General features: G+C 36.8%; 1 protein-coding gene across 1 annotated transcript; it reads right to left on the bottom strand.

Annotated features, from left to right (window-relative positions):
- Positions 1 to 250: 250 nt before the first annotated feature.
- On the bottom strand, positions 251 to 21,133 carry septin7b (septin 7b). The gene is made up of 14 exons (XM_062423144.1): positions 21,113 to 21,133; positions 19,880 to 19,982; positions 17,157 to 17,263; positions 15,219 to 15,319; positions 14,926 to 15,060; positions 9,767 to 9,884; positions 8,083 to 8,175; positions 7,892 to 7,988; positions 7,477 to 7,528; positions 7,118 to 7,246; positions 6,069 to 6,089; positions 4,044 to 4,179; positions 2,790 to 2,932; positions 251 to 1,605 (listed from the first exon to the last, which is right to left on the bottom strand). Exons 1-14 carry the CDS (start codon positions 21,131 to 21,133, stop codon positions 1,566 to 1,568), a joined length of 1,296 nt encoding a protein of 431 aa, XP_062279128.1. The 3' UTR covers positions 251 to 1,565.
- Positions 21,134 to 21,154: the final 21 nt, after the last annotated feature.

Here is a 21,154-nt window from a genome sequence, read left to right as displayed (position 1 = left end):
AAGGTTTTATTGTTTTTCTGTCATTGTTTCATTAAACTTGTGGCACTGTCAACAATGCTGATAACAGGTGGTCGAATACCGCCACCTAGTGGTGAAAATATAACTGTAACAGGCTTCAAGTGTTGTAATTTATCACTAAAACATATTTAATAGTGATATTGTGATTATATTACACATGTTAAATATTATATCACCACCTCACAACGACTGTCAGTTCCCATAATAATAATAAACCCACCTCACTCCTCAGTATCATCACAGGTTTATTAAGTGACTTTGTACAATACAAATGAAAAATAAAATTAAAAATACAGAGATGGAGTACATAGCCAAAGCAAAATGCGGTGTTGACTCTTCTTTCTCACTGATCGCAGTAAAAGAAACGTTGTTGTTGGGTTTGTTTGGGGTTTTTTGGGGGGGGCTGGGGGTTGTTTGTTTGGCGTCCAGGATCACTGTTATATATGAAAGTTTTTTGTTTTTTTTAATAAACAGTGGACGCTGCTTGAGTCTCTGAGGATTTTTTCTAAACATACAAAAGAAGTTATTTACTTCAGCTGGCTCGGTATATATAAAAATAAACTAAAGTGAAATATAACACTTATGACGTTATAAATTGTGGTCCAAGGCTAGTGGAGATAGCTAAATACAGAGGAAAACAAAAGCGTTACGTTTCAGAAATAAGCTTTAGCCGTTATTTTTTAATCTATAAAAAGGCCCAAGGTGCATTTTTATTGATGTTCTTATCTTCAGGTTGTTGTTTTTCTTTCTCCTCTTGACACCGTTTTTCTTTTTTTTTTAGGCTGTTGCACTGATAAGGAGGCAGGTTAAAAGGTTTACCGAGTACACTCAAAAAAAAGAAAAAAACAAAACAAAACAGAAAGGATTAGTTAATGCCTCGTCCTCTTCTTCTTGCTTCAATAATATGATGGAAGATCGGGGGGTTAATGTTCATATTCATGTTCATACACGCTTACTGTCATCTTTCCTGTAAACAAATACAATTCACCAGAACTTGATTGTACAACAGTCGGACACGTCAGTCGTTCTAAAAAGCAACCTTGGGGAGGAAAAGAGAGCAGCAGGGTGGGGGCGGGGGACAGTATTCAGTAATAACAACAACAATAATAATAATAATAATAACATCAATAATAATAATAATAATTAAAATAATAATATGAGTTTGGCCTTTCTAAATCGGGGTTATTTAGTTTTTTTTCCTGTCGTTAAGGTAAACACATTCTTTGATGATGATAAGTCCCGAAGCAGCGAGGGGGCTCTGTGGTGGTGGTTCTGACTGTACATGCAGACCTAACTCCACCCCCCCCTCACATACCCACATATACCCCCCAGTACTCCCTCTAGTGGCTGGGAGCAGGAACACAGCTGTGCTGGCAGACAGAGCAGTAGGAGGAGGAGTAGGAGTAGGATCAGGGAGAGAGGGAGGAAGAAGGGGAGAGAGAATGGAGGGGGGGGGTTGGGGGTGTCAGTGCCACACGCTGGTGTCCTGACCGGCAACGTTGGCAAACAAATTTAACTTGAGTTGGGGTGGTCCTGCCGACTGTCCTTTAGAAGATCTTGCCTTTCTTTTTGTTTTTCTCCAGAGTTCTGCAGAGAAGAAAGAAACACAAACACAATCAGTCATTTTATTTCATACCAGAATAATACTCACACCTCTATACACAGCAGGGATGTCAAACATCAATATTCCTTCCTTTATTCCATCTGTCCTTTCTCCCTTTTCCCTTTCCTTCCTTACATCTTTCCTTCCCTACAATGACAATAAAGACTTTCTATATTCTATTCTTTTCTTTCCACATAAGGGCCGGATGGAGCTGTATGTGGCTCTTGAGTGAAAATGACTGACACCTCTGATATATAGTATAATATTAAGTACATATAGTATAGTAATAAGTATATATAGTATAGTATTAAGTATATATAGTATAGTATTAAGTATATATAGTATAGTATTAAGTACATATAGTATAGTATTAAGTATATATAGTATGGTATTAAGTATATATAGTATAGTATTAAGTATATATAGTATGGTATTAAGTATATATAGTATAGTATTAAGTATATATAGTATAGTATTAAGTATATATAGTATAATATTAAGTACATATAGTATAGTATTAAGTATATATAGTATGATATTAAGTACATATAGTATAGTATTAAGTATATATTGTATAGTATTAAGTAAATATAGTATAGTATTAAGTATATATTGTATAGTATTAAGTATATACAGTATAGTATTAAGCATATATTGTATAGTATTAAGTATATATAGTATAGTATTAAGTATATATTGTATAGTATTAAGTATATATAGTATGGTATTAAGTATAGTTGTAATAGTATGGACCATCAATCATTGTTATAATAGTGTTGAATCAGCATCTCTCTGACAGTCTTAAATGAAACTCAACATTAAAATCATCTCAAAGGTTGTTATGTGTTGCAGTGATTTTGGACTGGATTGAATTAATTTATATAGGCCTATCTGTTATTTTGTCCACCTCCCTTTACTGACTGCTCCTACTGATAACTAATCAAGATTTTAAAAATTGTGTTCAATACAGAATTTGTCAGCTCCATTTTGGACGTAAAGTGACAGAAAATGAAGTGAGTCCAAACTTCTGACTGTATATAAACCCTAATAGTGCCTGACTTTGTGTATATTATAAAAGGTTTAAATACACACACAAACACAGACACACACTTGGGTTTGTTAAAAACAGCTGAACCATTAAAAGAGTGACAGTGGGAGTCGGTGGTACCTGGAGGCCTCCATTTTCTGCTGCTCCAGGCGCTGCTGGGTCTCCCAGTTTGCTCTCTCATCCTCAAACAGGCGTCTCTTGTCCTCCAGGTCCTTGTGCTGAGCCTCCAGGTTCTTCTTCATTTGCTCGTGACGCCGCTGAAGCTACAGAGACACCAGACAGAGGAGGACATTAGTACTTAAAAGCACATAAACTGAAAAAAGGACTTTTTACACAATATGATACTTTCTTTAGTTTTGACGAATGTGGAGACAAACTTTTAAACAGACGACACTGTAACTGAATTAAAGAGAAACCAAAGAGTCTTACTGGGCTATAACATCTCAACTGAAAACCCCTGCCCATCCAGAGCGTGTACGAGAACCTCCAGTGAACCAGAAACTCGTGAAACACAGAAAAGTCCATCTCCCTATAAAGGGCTCATTCTAAGGTACGAAAGCATAACCACTTTTTTTCAGGCGATTATTCACTAATTAAAACATACTTATGAATATTATATTAAATTTCTGCCAAGTTTGTTCCTCTAGATGCCGCTAAAACAAATGATTATGGACACCCATATATCAAATATGATTCACTTGGTGTTACAGGGTACATTTTTTAAAATTTAAATTGTCTCAGATTTAGCAAGATGAATGTTTTTTCTGTTCAACCCCCCCCCCCCCCCAAAAAAAAACAAACAAACAACCAAAACAAGTCATTTTAATTATCAATACATCTATAATTGGTCTGCAAAACCAGACCTCTTTTACACACTTTTTATGTAACAAGGAACCTCTTTCATATCAGCAGTGTGAGGCATGACTGGACAATTTTCAAAGTTTAAGCATCTTCACTGTTTTCCTGATTCAAAATATGCTTTGTAATGTTTGTGCTGCAACGCAATTTCATTTTGTTGCAATAATCTAAACCTGTGGAAATAATAGCAAAGACTAACCCTGCTACAGTCAGCAGGTCACACACTCTCTCTCTCTCACACACACACACTAACGGCCTTTATCTAAATAAATGATTTCAGAGACATTAAACACACACACACCTTTATCTAAATAAATGATTTCAGAGACATTAAACACACACACCAAAAAGCGAGAACTGACAAACAAAACATTCATCTTCACACTCGCTCTATAAACTCTGCTGAAACATGTCTGCACAAGAGGAAGGAATGAGCTGAGTCAGAGAGGAGTAACTTCATGAACTGTGATACTCTATAATCCATTTGTGTGTGTGTGTGTGTTGTTGTTTTTTTACCTCTGCTTCAGAGTCTTTGAGCTTCTGCACTTTCTCCTTAACTTTCATCTCAAACACCTGCTCCATCTCCATCTCCATCTTCTTCATCTTAGTCACGTGCTCTCGCCTCTCCTCCTCCATCTGGGCCAGGGGACTCCTGTAACGGGGAGCACGAGAGAGAAACACACACACACACACACACACACACACACACACACACACACACACACACACACACACACACACACACACACACACACACAGAAACACACACACACACACACACACACACACACACACACACAGAAACACACAAACACACACACACATACAGAAACACACACAAAGAAACACAGTTTTAGACGAGCACTATGAGGCATCACCAGCAGTGGTCTACTCATCAGTATGCTCATTATTAGCGTTGTCACGATAGCAGCATCAAAATTAAAAATAACTATTTATTTAACTTAATTTAGTTTAGTTTAACAAGCTAAAACCAGTTTCACCCAGTCTGAAATCTGTTCTTGAAGGCATGCATGTTGAAATCCTTTACAGGAAATGATAAAGATGATAAAAAAAGAGAAGAGGAGGAGGAGGAAGAGGAGGAGGAGTGGAATAGAGAGACAGATTCTGGCTTTTAAAGAGGGGGGTGTCAGGTCAAACGCCGGAAAACATGCCAACTGGTTGACTAAAGAGGGTGAAAGTAAAATACAAATTGATTTCTCTTCTAGAGTTGTCAGAAAGAAACCTTTGTTGAAGTTGTAGTTACAGTTTAATATTTATTTTGTAAAGTTTTGAATTGTATCGTGACAACATTAACCCCCCCCCCTCCAACCACAGGAATGCAACACGTCGGAATACAGGAGGAAAACAGAGCGAGAGGTTCAAGTTTTAGGAATGACGGGATCCAACAAGGCTGTGACAGGAACAGGAAACCAAAACAAACCATTTAAACATCACCGGAGAGGAAGACCAAAAACGCTAATGCAAGGAACCTGTGAACACTGAGCGTTAGTGCAGGTGGTTAAATGTTAGTAAAGCTCATCAGGGTTGTGTTTGTAGCAGTGTTAGTGAGCAGAGACCTGTCGTGAAATATGTGGAGATGAGTCGGGTATGAAAAACTTATTTTGGTGCTTTGACTCAGGGAGGAACAAGATGAAACTATACAATCTTAAAGCTGCAATGTGACGTTTTAAAATGACAAAAACATCAATTTTGGGCTCATGTTTGTCTGAGACATAATTTTTAGCATAATTCTACGTCTCCTGATACTGAAGTCTTAAGGGTTTTTTATGGCTTTTAGGCTTTTGTTGTAATCCTTTAAATGCTTTTGGGGTAAATATAGCAATTTATGACTAATAAAGTGAGGCAAACAGCCAGGGAAAAACTCAAAAACAACTCTAGAGAGTAGTAAGCTAATAAAATAAACACTCTGAAGCTAAACCTGTGCTGACTCTAGGATGTAAGGTGGTCGGGTGGTGCTTATTTTAGCTCAAATCAAGTTCAAATGTAATTCAGGGGCTCAAAAATGCATGAACTGTAATAGCATATAGCAAGGATAGTTTTAAAGATGGACTTAATAGTTTTATACTTATTATTAGAGATAAAATACCTTTTTTTAAAGCAGATAACATGTTAAGACTTAAACAACTTAAGGTGGACTGCTTTAATTTTAACGTGATTATAGTGTGTCTCATAAATGGCAGGTAAGCGCTCTCCAAACACTTCATCATGTGCAGGTCTCCATTATCAGTCCAAGCAGCAGGGCTACAAGCAGCGGCAGGCGAAAGCAGCGATGAATATACCAGTGGAAACAAAACCAAAACTTTATGCCTTCAAATTATATTCATAAAGAAGTTTTGGTAATTCACAGTTTTCCTGCTGCTGCTGCTGCTCCTGAAAACTTCTGCTAATAAAGGAAGGAGGAGGAGGAAGAAGAGGAGGAGGAGGAGACGCCCAGCCAAAGAGGGACAACAGAGGAAGGATACAGAGGAAAGAACATCTGAAACAAGGGATAAATGAAGAAAAAAAAAAAAGACCACTTACATTCCTTCAACTGTGTCACTTCTAAAAAAAACCATAAAAACACATACAACCAAACACACACACACACACACACACACACAAACACACAGGCGCGCACACACACACAAACACACGAGGCATGCAATGATGAGGTCATGCACTAAAATGAAACTACAGTCCGTTAAATGTGCTCTGTGTGTGATTCAAACTACTCTTTACACTGTGAATGGAAAAAAAAAAGAAAGCATGGAAAAAACAACAATGTCGGCTTTGTGAGCTGGGTGTCAAACACATTAGCAGCTGCACGTTAGCATCAGCAGTTGTGAGGCTTATGTTCAGCTGTAATTTTTTTTTTTTTTTTTTTTTGCTTAGTGTATTAGAGCCAGCTGTTTGTGAAAAGCAGCGTGGTGCTCAGAATTATTACTCTTGGCATACTCATCCAGCGAGGGGATGGGTACTTGAGTAAGTGTGCTTCAAATATCAGAAGAAGAAGAAGATAAATGGGATAAAAAATGAATGAAATAATGACTCCAGCCTGACTCGCTCTTACTCAGTTACCTGGAATCTAAGATACATGATCAGCAAAAGAAGAGGAAGTAATGTGACAATGACTCATCACAGTCAACGAGGCCACATGTTTAGTCATGTTGCTTTAACACATTTATCCTCCTCAGTTTAACACATTATTTAAAGCCAACAAAACACAGTAGATTAAACATGAATTAAACTACACAAGTACTTATTTGCAACCTCTGTACCTGTAAAATCCACACAGATTTCATTCAGCATATTGATAATACATCCTGAATACTGTGTACTATTAACTTTTCAAACCCTGTTGTGGTTTTAGTAGTTTTTAAATAAATACTTAATCTTAATTATTAATCTGCAACCATTTCCCCAAAATATGACTTTAAAACAGAAACGAGCCTCCAGATAGTCACTTGATGACTCTTAAAAGAGGCAAAAACTTCAATACCGAAAATCTATTGTTGTTTAATAGCACAAAGCAGACTGAACCTGTCTTATCTGAGTACTACTACTACTACTTCTCTGAGTCCAGGACTTACTTGGTGGAAAGTTGTCCTTTAGCCCTGTTGTTGTCCACTCCGTTGTAGGTGACGGCAGCCAGCTTCCTGCTGCGGTAGTTTTCATAATGGACGTTGTTTGTCACGTCCTTCAGGTCCTGCATGTGAGTTCTGGGAACGGACAAACCAAGAATTTTAAATATTTAAAACGCTCTGTGAGTAATGATTCAGCTGCTCTTTCAGCTACAAAACACTGTCAAACAATATTAATGAACCGTGTTATAGAAAGAAATATCGACTAGACTCCTCAGAAAGCATTTAAACAGTTTTTTAAAAGCCCACGTTTAAATAGCCGGCTGTTTTAAGTATTTATTGAGTGATCCTCGTTGTATTTTTAGTACCTGATGAGCATATCTCTGAGGATGGTGAAGTCGCAGTGGTCACTGTTCTCGACTAGGAAGGAAAAAAACAAGAAGTTAGTCTTTGTACTTATAATGTTAATAAATTATCAGAGTGAAAAAATATGTAACCTTGTTTGTATCATGGACACAAAACACTGGAAACATTTTAACTGTGATAAATAACATGAATATAACAAATGTGCTGTCCCAGTTTTCAGGAATGCTGTCTGCACCTGATGTTTAGAAATGTTCGTACATATTAGATCAGTACACGACATTCTTATCTTTATTATATTTGGTGTCTTTATCCGTTGTACAGTTTAATTTAAATACATTTAGTTCTTTGTGTTTCTTTAATTGCATTTCAACATTCAAGTTTTCTATGTGTTGATATTCAACTAATTAACATTCATACCTTCTGCAACCCCCCAGGGGTATTGTCTCCCTCTGACCCTCTTGCTGTTCACCTCGATGATGGTGTTGCTTCCTACTACAGCCAGCGGCAACTTGTCCTAAACAAAACAATCATATTTAGGATAATTAACACAACGAGTGTATGAGTTTGGGTTTATATGATGTGTGGATCTGGCAGGTGAGACACAGTACCTTGATCTTCTTCACCAGCCTGTTCTCCTCTTCGTCATCTGTCTCGGGGAACTCGTAGATCTTGATTTTGTGCTCTTGGATTTCCCGCATGATCTAGCAGGAAAAGAGGAGAAAACTTTTAGCAACTTCTGGCAGATATGAAACAAGTTCCATCATGTACTAATGTTTTTTTTTTTATTGTATTTCTTTATTGGAAACCAGTAAAGTACAGATGACAAGTATAATGTACAGATATATGTTCCAGTAGTTTGTGGGTTTTCACCATATCCTAATTTTGAGCAACGAAAAACAAATTGAGTATTTTTAACCAAGACAAGACATAAGAAGTTATCTGGCTTTATAGTTATCTGGCTATAAAGCTCAAATATATATATCTATCATGCTTTCAGCCGAGACAACATTATAATATGATGTTATATAATTTTATATGTGCAGTCACACTCAAAATGGCTCATTTCTGTGGTCACATGCTCTCTATGTTTTGCTATTGAGGTATGTTGAATTGGGACATCGGTTAAGGTAGCGACAAATTTATAATTTATTACTTCAGGACAACTTTATATATATGTGACACTAGATGCAACACAATCTCTGTTGTAGTTTAAATGTACATTATGTTGCAGCTTTCAGTTTTCATCATACATGTAGTGCTAATATAGCAACTTCATATTAAATACTGAGTTCTTAAACCAGAGTTGCCCTTTTTGTTTTTTTTTAAAAATCATCTTATTTTTCATCTCTGCTTTAAAAACGATCAATTCAATGTTACTTGAAGCTTTCCTCATTTAAAATGATTTAATCTCCACTCAAACTTAACATAACTAGTTAAAATATGTCGGCATGTATCAAATACATGTTTACTATCAAGCTCAGTATGTCCCAAAAAAGCAAAAACCAAAAATGAAAACAGCTTATTCTTCCAGGAGTTATGTCCTTAATTTAAATGTGTACTTAACCCTGTAATGCTAGCTTAATCATATTTCATACATGAGTTTTAGAGACCTCTAAATCATCATTGTAATCATATTTTTTTCCCTGAATAACCATATGTATACAATCAGATGCATGTAGTACACAGATAAAGCAATGACTAAACATTTTGTAGCTAATTTAATGGTAAATTCCTGTTGAAAATGTGTGTATAAAATTAGATACAGCAGGTATAGAAAGTCATTCATCTGTAAATCTGTCAATTTTCATTGTATTGCTTTTCATGTAACTGTGCACTACATCTATCTGGTTGTATACACATATTATTATTATGCATAAAAAATGTTTGAAGGTGGTGATATGAGCTTAAAAAATGTTGTATTTAATATGTTTTTGTGTGTTTCAAAAAACATGCTATGAAAAATAAATCGCAAAAGATTTCCAGTTTATCAACTATGATACAAACAAAACTCATATATGCAAAGTCTTATTTTATTAATTTTTTGTGTAATAACTTGCCATTTTCTGGCAATTATTTGATGATCAAGCTTTACAGGCGTTAACAGAAAACCGTACACAGTACAAGACATATTAACCATTGTTGGACAAACAGCTGTAAAACCCCAAAAGGTGTTTGTTGTTTTTTTTTACTTTTTACTCGACTTTGCTCAGAGATGCACAGTATCACCGGAAAAAAAAAAATGCCTTTGAGCTACTTTTGCTGCTGTCGTATGCAGCTGTGGAAACCACTGACCTGCTTCTTGAACTGTTGGCATTCCTCTGGGGTGAGGGTGTCTGCTTTGGCGATCAGCGGGATGACATTGACTTTCTCATGCAACCGTTTCATGAACTCGATGTCCAAGGGCTTCAATCTGCAGAGAGAAAAAGATAAAGACGAAGCTTTTACATTCTGCGAACAGTGTCAAGTTGTACTGAATTACACTGTTCCTGGTATTGATATTTTAAACAACGTACAAGCCTGTGAAGCACATTAAAAGCACAAAATAATGAATCCAACAGTTGTGTTTAACCTGTGTTACAACAGGAGGAAGTCTGATACTTTGAGGTTGTGCTGCTGTTTGATTTTAATAAGATTAGTCATCCGCTCATCCTCCAGCTAAAGAACAAGTGGAGATAAATCAAATATAGAAAAGCATCAATGACGCCATACTGATGTTTGTTACATCCTTGTACTCATGAGAAACTGTCTGTTTTTGCATCATACACATTGTATTTTACTATAAAATATAATCTCATCTTCATCTGATTCTCTGATGGCACAAGTGGAAAAATATCCTGAAATCTGCCCTGAAGCAGAATTTGTTGTTTTTAGTGGGGAAGAGTGGGATGCATTTTTGTCATGTCGCCAGGCAGCCGTGCAGGTCAACACAGAGCACAGAGCTGCACTGATGCTCTCCAAAAAAAAAAAAACAGAATCCACATACTGATAGTGACTCGCTGAGAGGAGAGCAGATTTTACTGATTAAAAAGAAACACATTGAAGATCTGCATCAACAGGGTATCTGCACATTTTTTAAGAGCAAATTGAATGACTTTTAAGATCTTTTTTAAACCTTTTTAAGGAAAAACAAATACCATTGCTGACACATATTATAATGATGCAAAAGCAGGATTTTACTGCTGTAGTGGGTTGAGATGGACCTCATTTTGAAGTCATTTATAGGCTATAGTACTGTAACTAATGATTAGTTTAATTATATACTGATTAGTTTTTACTTTAATTAATAAGTTGATTGATTGGTTATGTTAAATAATCAGAAAATAATGATAATAATGATACATAACATAAACTGAACAACTAATTTAATGCTTCTTACAACTCCAGACATTTAAAGACATTTTTAGACTTTGAATATCAACAACTACATTTAAGATATTTTATGACTTTTTACCCTGATCAACAGGCAACATAATTCACGCTGTTGCATACACGATGTTTATGATAAACTTTTATAATAAAGCAGACGGCAAATAGAACCAGCTGGTCCATGGAGGAGTCACAAAGAAGTCAGCGTGTCATTTATTAGCAGTAAAACAAACATCAGATCACACTCACAGCTCATTTCTAAATGTTAGACATTAATATTTCACTGACGTATCGCACAGAGCTCGACCGATCACCCTTTCACAGATATATCGTACCAGCATAGGCAACATTTTATGTATATTTGAACCTTTTTCTTAAATCAAGTTTAATATATATGTATGATTTTTGTTGTTGTTGTGTTTTATTATTTAAATCTCATTAAATCTCTCTCCTTGGCCTTGTCACCTTGTAAACACACTTTATTTATTTGATTTGATTATTTTATTGCATGGCTATTATCTTTATTCATGTTTTTTATATATTTTATATGTTATTTTATGCCTCATGTGATCTGTTATGTCTTTTATTTAATATTCTGTACAGCACTATGGTTCACTTTGGGTTTTTTTTTAAGTGCAAACAAATAAAACAACAAATAAAATGCAACAAATAAAGTTGGATTGGATTATTTATAGGAATTTTATTGAATTTATAATTATTAAATTACATGAGTAGTTTACTGTTTCAGTGCACTAATGTCATTTTATTCTGCATATATAAGATTATCGACCAATATATATATATATTTTTTTTTTTACTATCTATCAGTGTCAGCATTGGCCCCAAAAATCCAGTATCAGTTTTTTTCTCTACGATAACTTTACACAAAGTGACCACAGGAATGTGCTGTCGTCAAAATACAACAAAGAAAAAACCCCAATACGTCAACTATCATGTGATTCAGTGTCCGTCAGACTAAACACGTCCTCGTCCAAGAAGAAGCTGATATCGACCCCGAACAAGCACAAAATATCCCAAACCGTCTTAACTCAAATAGGAAAACACATTTAGTTAGAAAACAAAAAAACCTAGTTAACATGAACATTTTTAAGAAAGGGGAATGTATATATAAAATTATATTATTTCTATTGATTATTAAAAGATAAAATTCAAAATAAGCTATGACCTGAGTATAATAATATAATCACAAAATATCACTGATAATATGAGACAGGCTTATAGTGAAGTGATTTGAACAGTTAAAGTCAGGATGTAGGGACGAATGTCATTAGGATTTTATCTTTGTTATTCATACTATTATCAGTCCAGTTCAAAATCTTACTCAAACTCTGGTTGCTTTTCAGGAATAAAGAAATTACTATTATTTAAAAGAAAGAATAATTCCAGAACAGGATTAGAAGTGATTTATATATTTAATATAACTAAATATTGTTTCTAGAGCAGCAACAGCACAGTCACTATAACTCAATAATATCTTACTGGAAACAAATTTAAAATGTCTATAAAATAAATTATATCCCTGATATCAAAACACTAAAGTTTAGAAAGATTAAGAACACACAGACATCAGTCAGTATCAGTCTCTCCTCCTCTGTCCTCCTCTCTCCTCCTCTGTCCTCCTCTGTCCTCCTCTGTCCTCCTCTGTCCTCCTCTGTCCTCCTCTGTCCTCCTCTGTCCTCCTCTCTCTGCTGCTGATTTGAGCCAGTGGATAATTTTACAAGAATTTGCAGCTTTTTTAAGATTTGTGGTTAAACTAAATTAAACAGACAGCTTTGGCTTTAGCTCGTTTATGAAAAATGAACTACAGTTTCTGATTGTTTCAACACATTTTATTATTTATTTTACTCAAAGCTTTTATCGCACTTTGAATAACATATGTAGATGTCGTCGACTAGAGTAAAACTTTATCTTTCACTTCACCTTTAAGTCTTATAATATTGGGGGAAACCCTGACTTTTATAAATTGCATCCACATTTTGGCAAATTCCACAATATTCCTCGTTTATTTTTATTTTATTATCAAACTCTGCGATTCTGTCCAAGTTTAACTCGACACTGAAATCATCGAACCCGACCTGATGTTCACAATCTCACCAACAAACACTTTTCTTTTAATTGGATTCAACCACAGTTTTAGAAAGGCCGTGATTATTGATTTAAAAGGAGAAAAGATGTGGGTAATTATTTCTTTAATGAGTCATCGCTCCTCCTCCTCCTCCTCTTCTCAACACTGTAGGAAAACCAGTCACCAGAGTTCGGCTCGGTGCTCAATATCTAGATTGTCTCTCAGTGATGGAGGTTATTGTGCTGCTGAGTGTGAGAGAGAGCAGTCAGCTGGTGTTACGAGGGGATGTTTTGTTTGTGTGTGTGTGTGTGTGTGTGTGTGTGTGTGTGTGTGTGTGTGTGTGTGTGTGTGTGTGTGTGTGTGTGTGTGTGTGTGTGTGTGTGTGTGTGTGTTCTTGTCTGAGAACATACACTGCCTATCCTCAAGGCTAACGTACTCCTTGTCTGGGTACAGAGGACAAGCTTGTACAAACACAATGTTGCATAAAAGGGCGAAGGACATACTAAAAAAGGAGAAGAAAAATGAGGACGGAGAGGAAGATGGAGGAAGAGAAGGACAGAGACTTCTTCTTCTGCTTGTTTACAGTATGTCACGGTCAACAGCTTTAAGGGCATGTCAGCGCGCTGTGTGCATTAGCATACACACAAATTAGGCAGCTCTACACAGCAGACACAAACAACACTATCCTGACCTACAATAGAAAATTCTCCCATTGGCTCCGACAGACTCCAATATATTCTTAAAAAGGTCAAGAGCGTTGGTGAGGGGCAGGCTTAGATTAAAACAAAAGTGTATACATGATGCTTTTTGTGATTTTCTGTCATTTATATGCTCTTATGATGTCTAATGTCTTTGTTAAAGATGGTCGAACTCCAGTGAATGTGTGTAAAAATGCTCCCTGAAAGCTCCTCAGGGTTTAAACTTTCCTGACAAGCTTGACGAACATGCCCATAATCGGTCATCACTTCTGTATTCTTTTTTATTAAGGTTGTTCACTTTGTCCACTCTTAAAATCCAGATCGGATTCAGGCTTGAACACGAATGGATATATTGGATGTTTTGTGTAAACAGCAGTAAAAAGTAAAGTAGCAAGTAAAATCCTTCATGTTCAGTTTGCATCTGAAGCTAACTAATTAGAAGAGAGTTAGCTCATCAGGAGCTAAAACAGCCTGTATTAGAGATAGGCTGAAGTGAGGGGCTGCATAAAGAGTCTGTATAAGATAAATAAGGAGTTTTTTTAACTACAAATCATGCAAAGTTATTCCAGTAAACCCCAGAATAAAAATATGGACCTGGAAATGTGCACAATATATATCCCCTTTAAATCCCAAACTCCTGCATTTAAATAAGAAGAAACTGCAGAAGAAACTAGTGGGTTGTGAATAACAAACATTACCATTAAAATTCCACAATAGTCATCTCTTTTTTGAAACATTTGGCAATCTGTATCACCTGCCGGGCGTTTCTCCAGCAACCCCCCCCCCCCCCCCCCCCCCCCCCCCCCCCCCCCTACCTCCACATACTCCCTTTTCTCCTATTACAAGACTAGACTCACTCTCACATGATCATTTACAGCAGTGGCCGAGGGGGGAGTAGCTGTAAGAGTAAAACAACACACACATTTACCACACACACACAAACACTCACTCAAGAGCTGCCCAGCATCACCACAGCTGGCTGAAAAATGCTTAAAAAAAAGGGGAGGGGAGCTGTATTTGCTACTCTAGATTTTAAAGACACATTCAAGGATCCCTCCCAGTCACAAACCTGCCCTCTGACCCTTTGAGGCTATGTTGACCCCTCATTTCCCTTCTCGCACTATTTTTTACCTCATTTCCTCTCACTATTCACCCTTCCAACCTTTTCCTTTCTTGAGATGTTCAGTCCTCACTTCCATCCTCGTTCTTTATATTGATAAAGGCAGTGATATTTAAGAGCTTAATTCCTGCCGAGAGAGCATATTTTAGAGAGAGAAAGTTGTTGTTTTTTTTTTACTCACCCGTGTCCCGAGGGGGCTATGAAGTACAGGCAGCAGTGGATTCGGCTGTCGGGCATCTGTCGTCTGTTCACCCGCGATTCTGAGTTCAGATAGTCTTCAAACTTGCTGTCTATGTGGTCGATGATCGGCTGCCAGCTGTGCAACACAAAACAAAATCTCCCATTAAAAGACAAAGACGGCAGAAGGATCGCCGAATTACAAGAGGTGTACGGTAGCTTTAAGAGTAGAAGAGTTTTAATATTCTGAGTGAAGCAATATTATCTATTCTGAGATGAAGAGGGAGGAATACTTACCAGTTGCTGTTGTCGACGGCATCTCCGAACCCTGGGGTGTCAACTATTGTGAGCAGCAGCTGGACGCCGCCTTCCTTTATTAAAACTTTGGACTGCTCCACCTGACACGGGAGAAAGAACGAAGGGAAGATTAAGTTTCAGTTCATTCTCTGCAAACTGCGCCTCTTGAGACTGAAACATTTTATTTAGCGACACAACTTCTATTTAGAAAAGAAACACAATATGGAAGTAGTGGTGTAAAAATCAATATCACAGTGAAACTAACAGCATCATTATATTTCAGATAGAAAAACATTAGGCACTGGCAGCATGTAGCAACAAGCCGTCTCACACTGTATCATTACTTAACTATGCTGAGAAACCTAAAAAAAAAAGCTCACAGACATCTGGAGATAGCAATGTTGTCAGTCAAGAGGCAGACAGATAAAGTAAAGCACTTGAGGCACTTAAGATTCAGGACGACGGTATGTAATTAGGGGAAGATGAAGATAAGGGGCGTTTATGGCAGGGAGCTGACAGTGAGTCAGACTTGTTTCAACCTACGAGGAGATATATTTACTGCGTATCTTCCAGAGTCAATCAAAGCCCATCATAGTGGAAATTATTCCTTCAAATTAAATCAGACGTTTAGAGAGCCACAACAATTTGATAAAATCTTAAAAATAACAATGAATCTTTTCATCTTATCTAAAGGACTTTCCCACAAAACTCCCACAATTTTTATCCTTTTATGATATCCGAATGGATTTGATGTCAGAACATGGGGAGTAAATACTTATGTTCTTTTTTACATCTGGCTTCAAGTATGGTGAAGTGAGAAAGACATAATAATAAACCTGCTTCTCTTTAATTGTAACACTTTGAATCAGAATGTAAGGGTCAATGACATGATGCAACAGGGTGTCCATTGGTGTAACCAGTATTTTTCATAATAATCTGATTATATATCGGAAAATAAATGTAATCTAAAATGTGGAATAAATATAATCCACCTAACAATGCAACACTATGGTTTTCAAAAGATTTTACATAATTTGTCAAAACTTATTTAGAAAAAATGGTCGTTTTTAGGATACGTCCTGCTCAATATTGACAAAATGCTTTAAAATTTGAATGTAGAAATACTCCATCAATGTTTCTTTTCATGTGATGTTTTAAAATTAAGTATTTACTAGTAGTAATTATTAGTACACTTAAATACACTGTAGGTGGATAAAATGTTTAATAGTCATCATTCTTTTGTTATTACACCATTTGACATTTTCAGGAACATTCAGTACTTACTTTTGGTTTAAAAAAATGGTGCAAATGTCATTTCAAATGACATAAAACCTACAAAATGAACATTTTAACAAACCTGATGCTGCTTTTAAAACTATTTTTTAAGATATTTTTTAATTGCTCACCTTGCCAACCCTTATTTATCACTGACCCATAATGATTATGTTATGTTGATTGTATTCATATATGTGCTGATTATGTTATGTTTGTTAGGATTTCTTCAAGAGTTTAACATCACTGTATTTATCTTAAAAGACTACTTGGGAGCAACAAGCTTGAGAACACATGAAAACCAAACTGATAATTAAGTGGGGATATATGTCAGTGACACAGATGTGCTGTGAGACTGTACAGGCTCTGTATCTGTTAGCTGTGCGGCCACATTATGGTCACATTTAAAAATAAAACCTCAAAAAGATGGTTTGAACGTCTGCCAAAGCTGTTAGTAGAGTAGAAAATCTTAACCAGCCAACAGCACTTCAGTGTTGTTCATGTAACTGTGCCATTTTTTTTTCAATCCTGCTACTTAGTCTAGATCGTGCAGTATCTAAAAAAAAATACTGGCTCCGACTTCAGCTCAGTGTGCGATTTTTAACCCAGTGTGCGACATCTCATCAGTACGATAATTTACGATAACATCTACTTGCTAAAATGTACCTGTACAGTCTTTTTGATTCGATGTGAGGGTCCAGGATACTCTGCTGAATACAGATCCGTTAGGAACAGAGAGTTGATCAATGTGGATTTGCCCAAACCTGACTCACCTAGGAAAAAAGAGAGAAGACAAATCAATATTTCCGAACCACTTGAGACTTGTACGGTTAGACAGTTGGTTAGTCTGTAAAGTGTTGTATTACTAATAAGTGTTACCCACAGAACTTTGAGTGACTATGGTGGTTGGACCTCAGTCCGACCCTCTAGGTGGAAAATTTTGAACATTTTTTAAGTCAAATGCATCATTCTGGTGCACTCTGAGGGCAAAATGAAGAGGTTATATCTATGAATGAAGAAAATTGTGCTCTAAATAATTTAGCGCTTTACTAATTTTACTACTAGTTGTATAAGTATGAATGGTGATGACACACCCACAAAGCATGGGGAAGAAAATTTTACCAGTTCATAAATGTTTCAAACAAACTATCAAAACAGATTATTGTCCACATTTCAGCTCTGAAACAAAGAAAGCAGGAGTGATTATCCAAGTTCACCTAGTTTATTATTGGGGATCATATAAAATACTGTTTAGATTTTTACATTTTTCAGTAAATATCTTTTTTCTACATTGTTTAAAGTTCGCGTTGTGTTCTTTCAAATAACTAGCGGCACAAATCAGACTGCGGTGGGCCGCCACACTTTATATAATTAATGGGAAATGCTGCTAAGAATAAAATACTGGAAATGTAGGTTACAAAATGTGTATGTATGTCAAACCCCCTGTATCTCACACACACACACACACACACATACACACATTCACAAAGATCACAGTTGAGATCCTGAGGACAATCAAAGGTCACAGATCTGTCCAGAGAAGACATTGACATTTGCTCAAGACATTAAACCATTTGAGTTAACAGTAAAAAGGCTAAAAGAAACAACACACAGACAATGGCTCCGTGTTATGTACCGCTGAATGGCTGTGTGGTCTTGGGAGGCTTCAACACAAGCTCGGCTGGTCATTGTGTGCCCGGTTTCCAAGCTCCCGATGAAAAGGATCATTAGTGGAAATGACCACTGGCACTGCCTGCCTTGGATGATGGCCACAAGTCAATATTTAACGAGCCACTATTTACACCAGAGCTACAGTCATAGGGTAATGTGAGGGAGGGGGGGGTCGTACTGTAGCGTTTGTTTATCCTACATTTTATGCGCGGTGTATAACTGAGTTGCGGTTATGTGCTTGTTAAATATGAAGCGATGACGTGCCAATGAGAAAAGGAACAATGTGTGAACTGAACAGGTTGCTGGGTCACGTGTTGCAGGAGGCATGAACAGACGTGCCAGTCGCTGGTGGTAATACCAGTCCCATCTCCTTCCTTCCCTTTCCCTTCTATCTTTCATCCTCCTTTCCTCTTTCACGCCACACTAATGACGTACTCCGTTGCACAGCGGGGACATGTTGCGGAGCTCACAGCAACACCGGAGCCAAGAAAAGCTGAATATTGTGTGACCGTGAAAAGAGGGTGATACCATTAAAAACAATGGTGAGCATTTAACTGTGAAAAAAGCCCAGAGGACCCCCCCTCTTCCCCTTCTTCTACTTTCCCTGTTGCTTGATACAATGCCATTTTTTCTTTTCTGCAATCATTCCCAAAATTGTTTGTTGCGAGCTCACTGAAACATTCACAGGGTTTAGCCAACTGCTTGATCACCACCCAGCAAGTTTTTTAAAAGGGACATTTCAGAGGATAGAAGCAGGCAAAATCTAAGTGCCAGGAGATACAGACTCTTTAACACCCTGTTAGGATGGTTAAGGTGGGTTGTTTCATTTTATGTGCCTTGGATTGGTAGTTCTGAAGCTTGGTGGTAGGTCTATACTTTGATAGAAATTATAAAAAATCAGTGTAGAAACTAGTATGTGTGATATTAATGATCAAAGAAAGCAAGAATGTATCACCATTATGATACAACTCAAAAAAATCCAAAGTATATTCAAAGTATTAGTGGAAATGTTTTACTTTAGGTGCAAATGAAATAACTGCGAACATCATGTTTTGGTTTTTTTACATCTCATTTTCCACTCCTGCCTGTTTTAAGGGTTAAGATGACGTTTCTAATGTAAGTAATGAAGAAGAGCAGTGTTTGGAAATCTATCAGCAGTAACTAAGCAAAAAAAAAAATCTTGTAGGAATGAAGTGTTGTGAACGCAATGGGAGATGCGCTATTCTTAGAGGCATGCTGGGTACAAATTCTGCTGGTCCCACCACAGGAAATGGTTTTGACCCGAGGAAACATTTTCCCTCCAAACAGGGACTGATCAGCTGAGGAGGATCTTGGCTCGGTGTCAACGACCACATCCAAACCGTTTTAAAGGAATGTCTGCATTTTTTGATTCGCTGAGTGCAGCTCTAAGATAAATCCAACCCGAATGTTTCTGTCTTTGGGAGAGAAGCGTCGAGAGAGACCTGGAGTCAACATTAATTCAAAAAACAGCAATACAATGATCTTCTCTCTGACTCAGCAATTAACACTACAAAGCTAAGGGTAAGTCCCTTGCTTATATGGTTGCACGCGCACACACACACACACACACACACACACACACACACAATCTCTCTTTCTCAAAAACAAACCACAATGAAGAACTTTTAAAATGCCGACCACTGAGAATACAATGAAATGATTCAAATAAAACAAGGCTGAGCAGCTTGTGTTCTTACCCACGACCATCAGGGTGAACTCAAAGCCCCTCTTGACAGACTTCCTGTACACTTGGTTGGGGAGGCTTGCAAAGCCAACATATCCTTCCAGATTCTTTTGCTGCTGTAGGGACATAAAAAGAAAAATACAAGACATCAAAAAAAAAAAAAGAATGAATAAAAAATCTAATCTTGCATCACTTTGCTTTTTGGCTGAAAATCTTAAAAAAGGAAACGTCTAGTTCCCACACTGCTTAAACTTAAATCCCAACCCAAATATCCAACCACCTAAACCCTAATGTTCCCAACGTCGCTCTGAAATCTTGCCCGAAGTGGATTAAAAGATAAAAATTGTATTTAAAAATCCCAAAAATGTTTGGCAACTTACACTGAATATGAATCACATTTATATTGAATAAAATATTCAATTAGAAGATGCAAAATGGTTTAATGTGTTATGTGCATTATGTCTTAATGCTTTCCACTTTAAAATCTGTGCTATAACAATATATAACTCAGATATACTATCATTCACCAACACTATTACTTTTTCACTATATTTTTTACTACTATTGTCTTTTTATCGGTTGTGTACTTACTTATTATTTATTTGTTTCTATTGATGCTCTTTCAGTTTTTTTGCTATCCACTTTGCTGCTGTGATAATGTAAATTTCCCCACGGTGGGACTATTAAAGAAATATCTTATCTTATCTTAACTGTAATTAAACATGATAAAGTTGGTGCTGAAGGTCTCATTAATTTGTAAAGATGAACTTGCAACAGGTTTCATCATCTTCTTCATCATCAGGTTGAAGAAATGAATTACAAGTCACTTCAAGCGTTACGATTTTTAGATTATTTCAATACTTACAGCTGTTTTTGATGCAGGACGGTGTGATGTGGTCCCAACGTGCAGGAAAAGGTCAGCGTTTCCAGGGTCAGGGAGCAGAAAGAGGGAGAGGGCACAAAGAGAAAACAAAAAGCAAAGAGGGAATCAATCTCAGGCCATCTGACAAACCGACTGCTCTGTCTCCAGAATCTGTTTCCAGAGCAGTAATGCCCAGGGCAAAACGATTCATGATCTGAGCTACTGCTACTGTAACAACACAGACATTTGACCAGTGTTGTACATATTACGCTCCACTTGTTCTTTTAATGTCATGCGGCACCATAAAGCAAGCTTCTTTTTTCCATTTTTTCCAGTGTTGCAGCTTTTTATGCCTGTGGCTAGAAGTGGATATCTGCCTCTCACACGCTGGATGCTGGACCACATATCTTCTAAGTGATGCTATCA

The sequence above is a fragment of the Scomber scombrus genome, chromosome 7, assembly GCF_963691925.1.
Source record: "Scomber scombrus chromosome 7, fScoSco1.1, whole genome shotgun sequence".
In the NCBI taxonomy this organism is placed as follows: Eukaryota; Metazoa; Chordata; class Actinopteri; order Scombriformes; family Scombridae; genus Scomber; species Scomber scombrus.
This window is presented reverse-complemented; position numbering and strand designations above follow the sequence as displayed.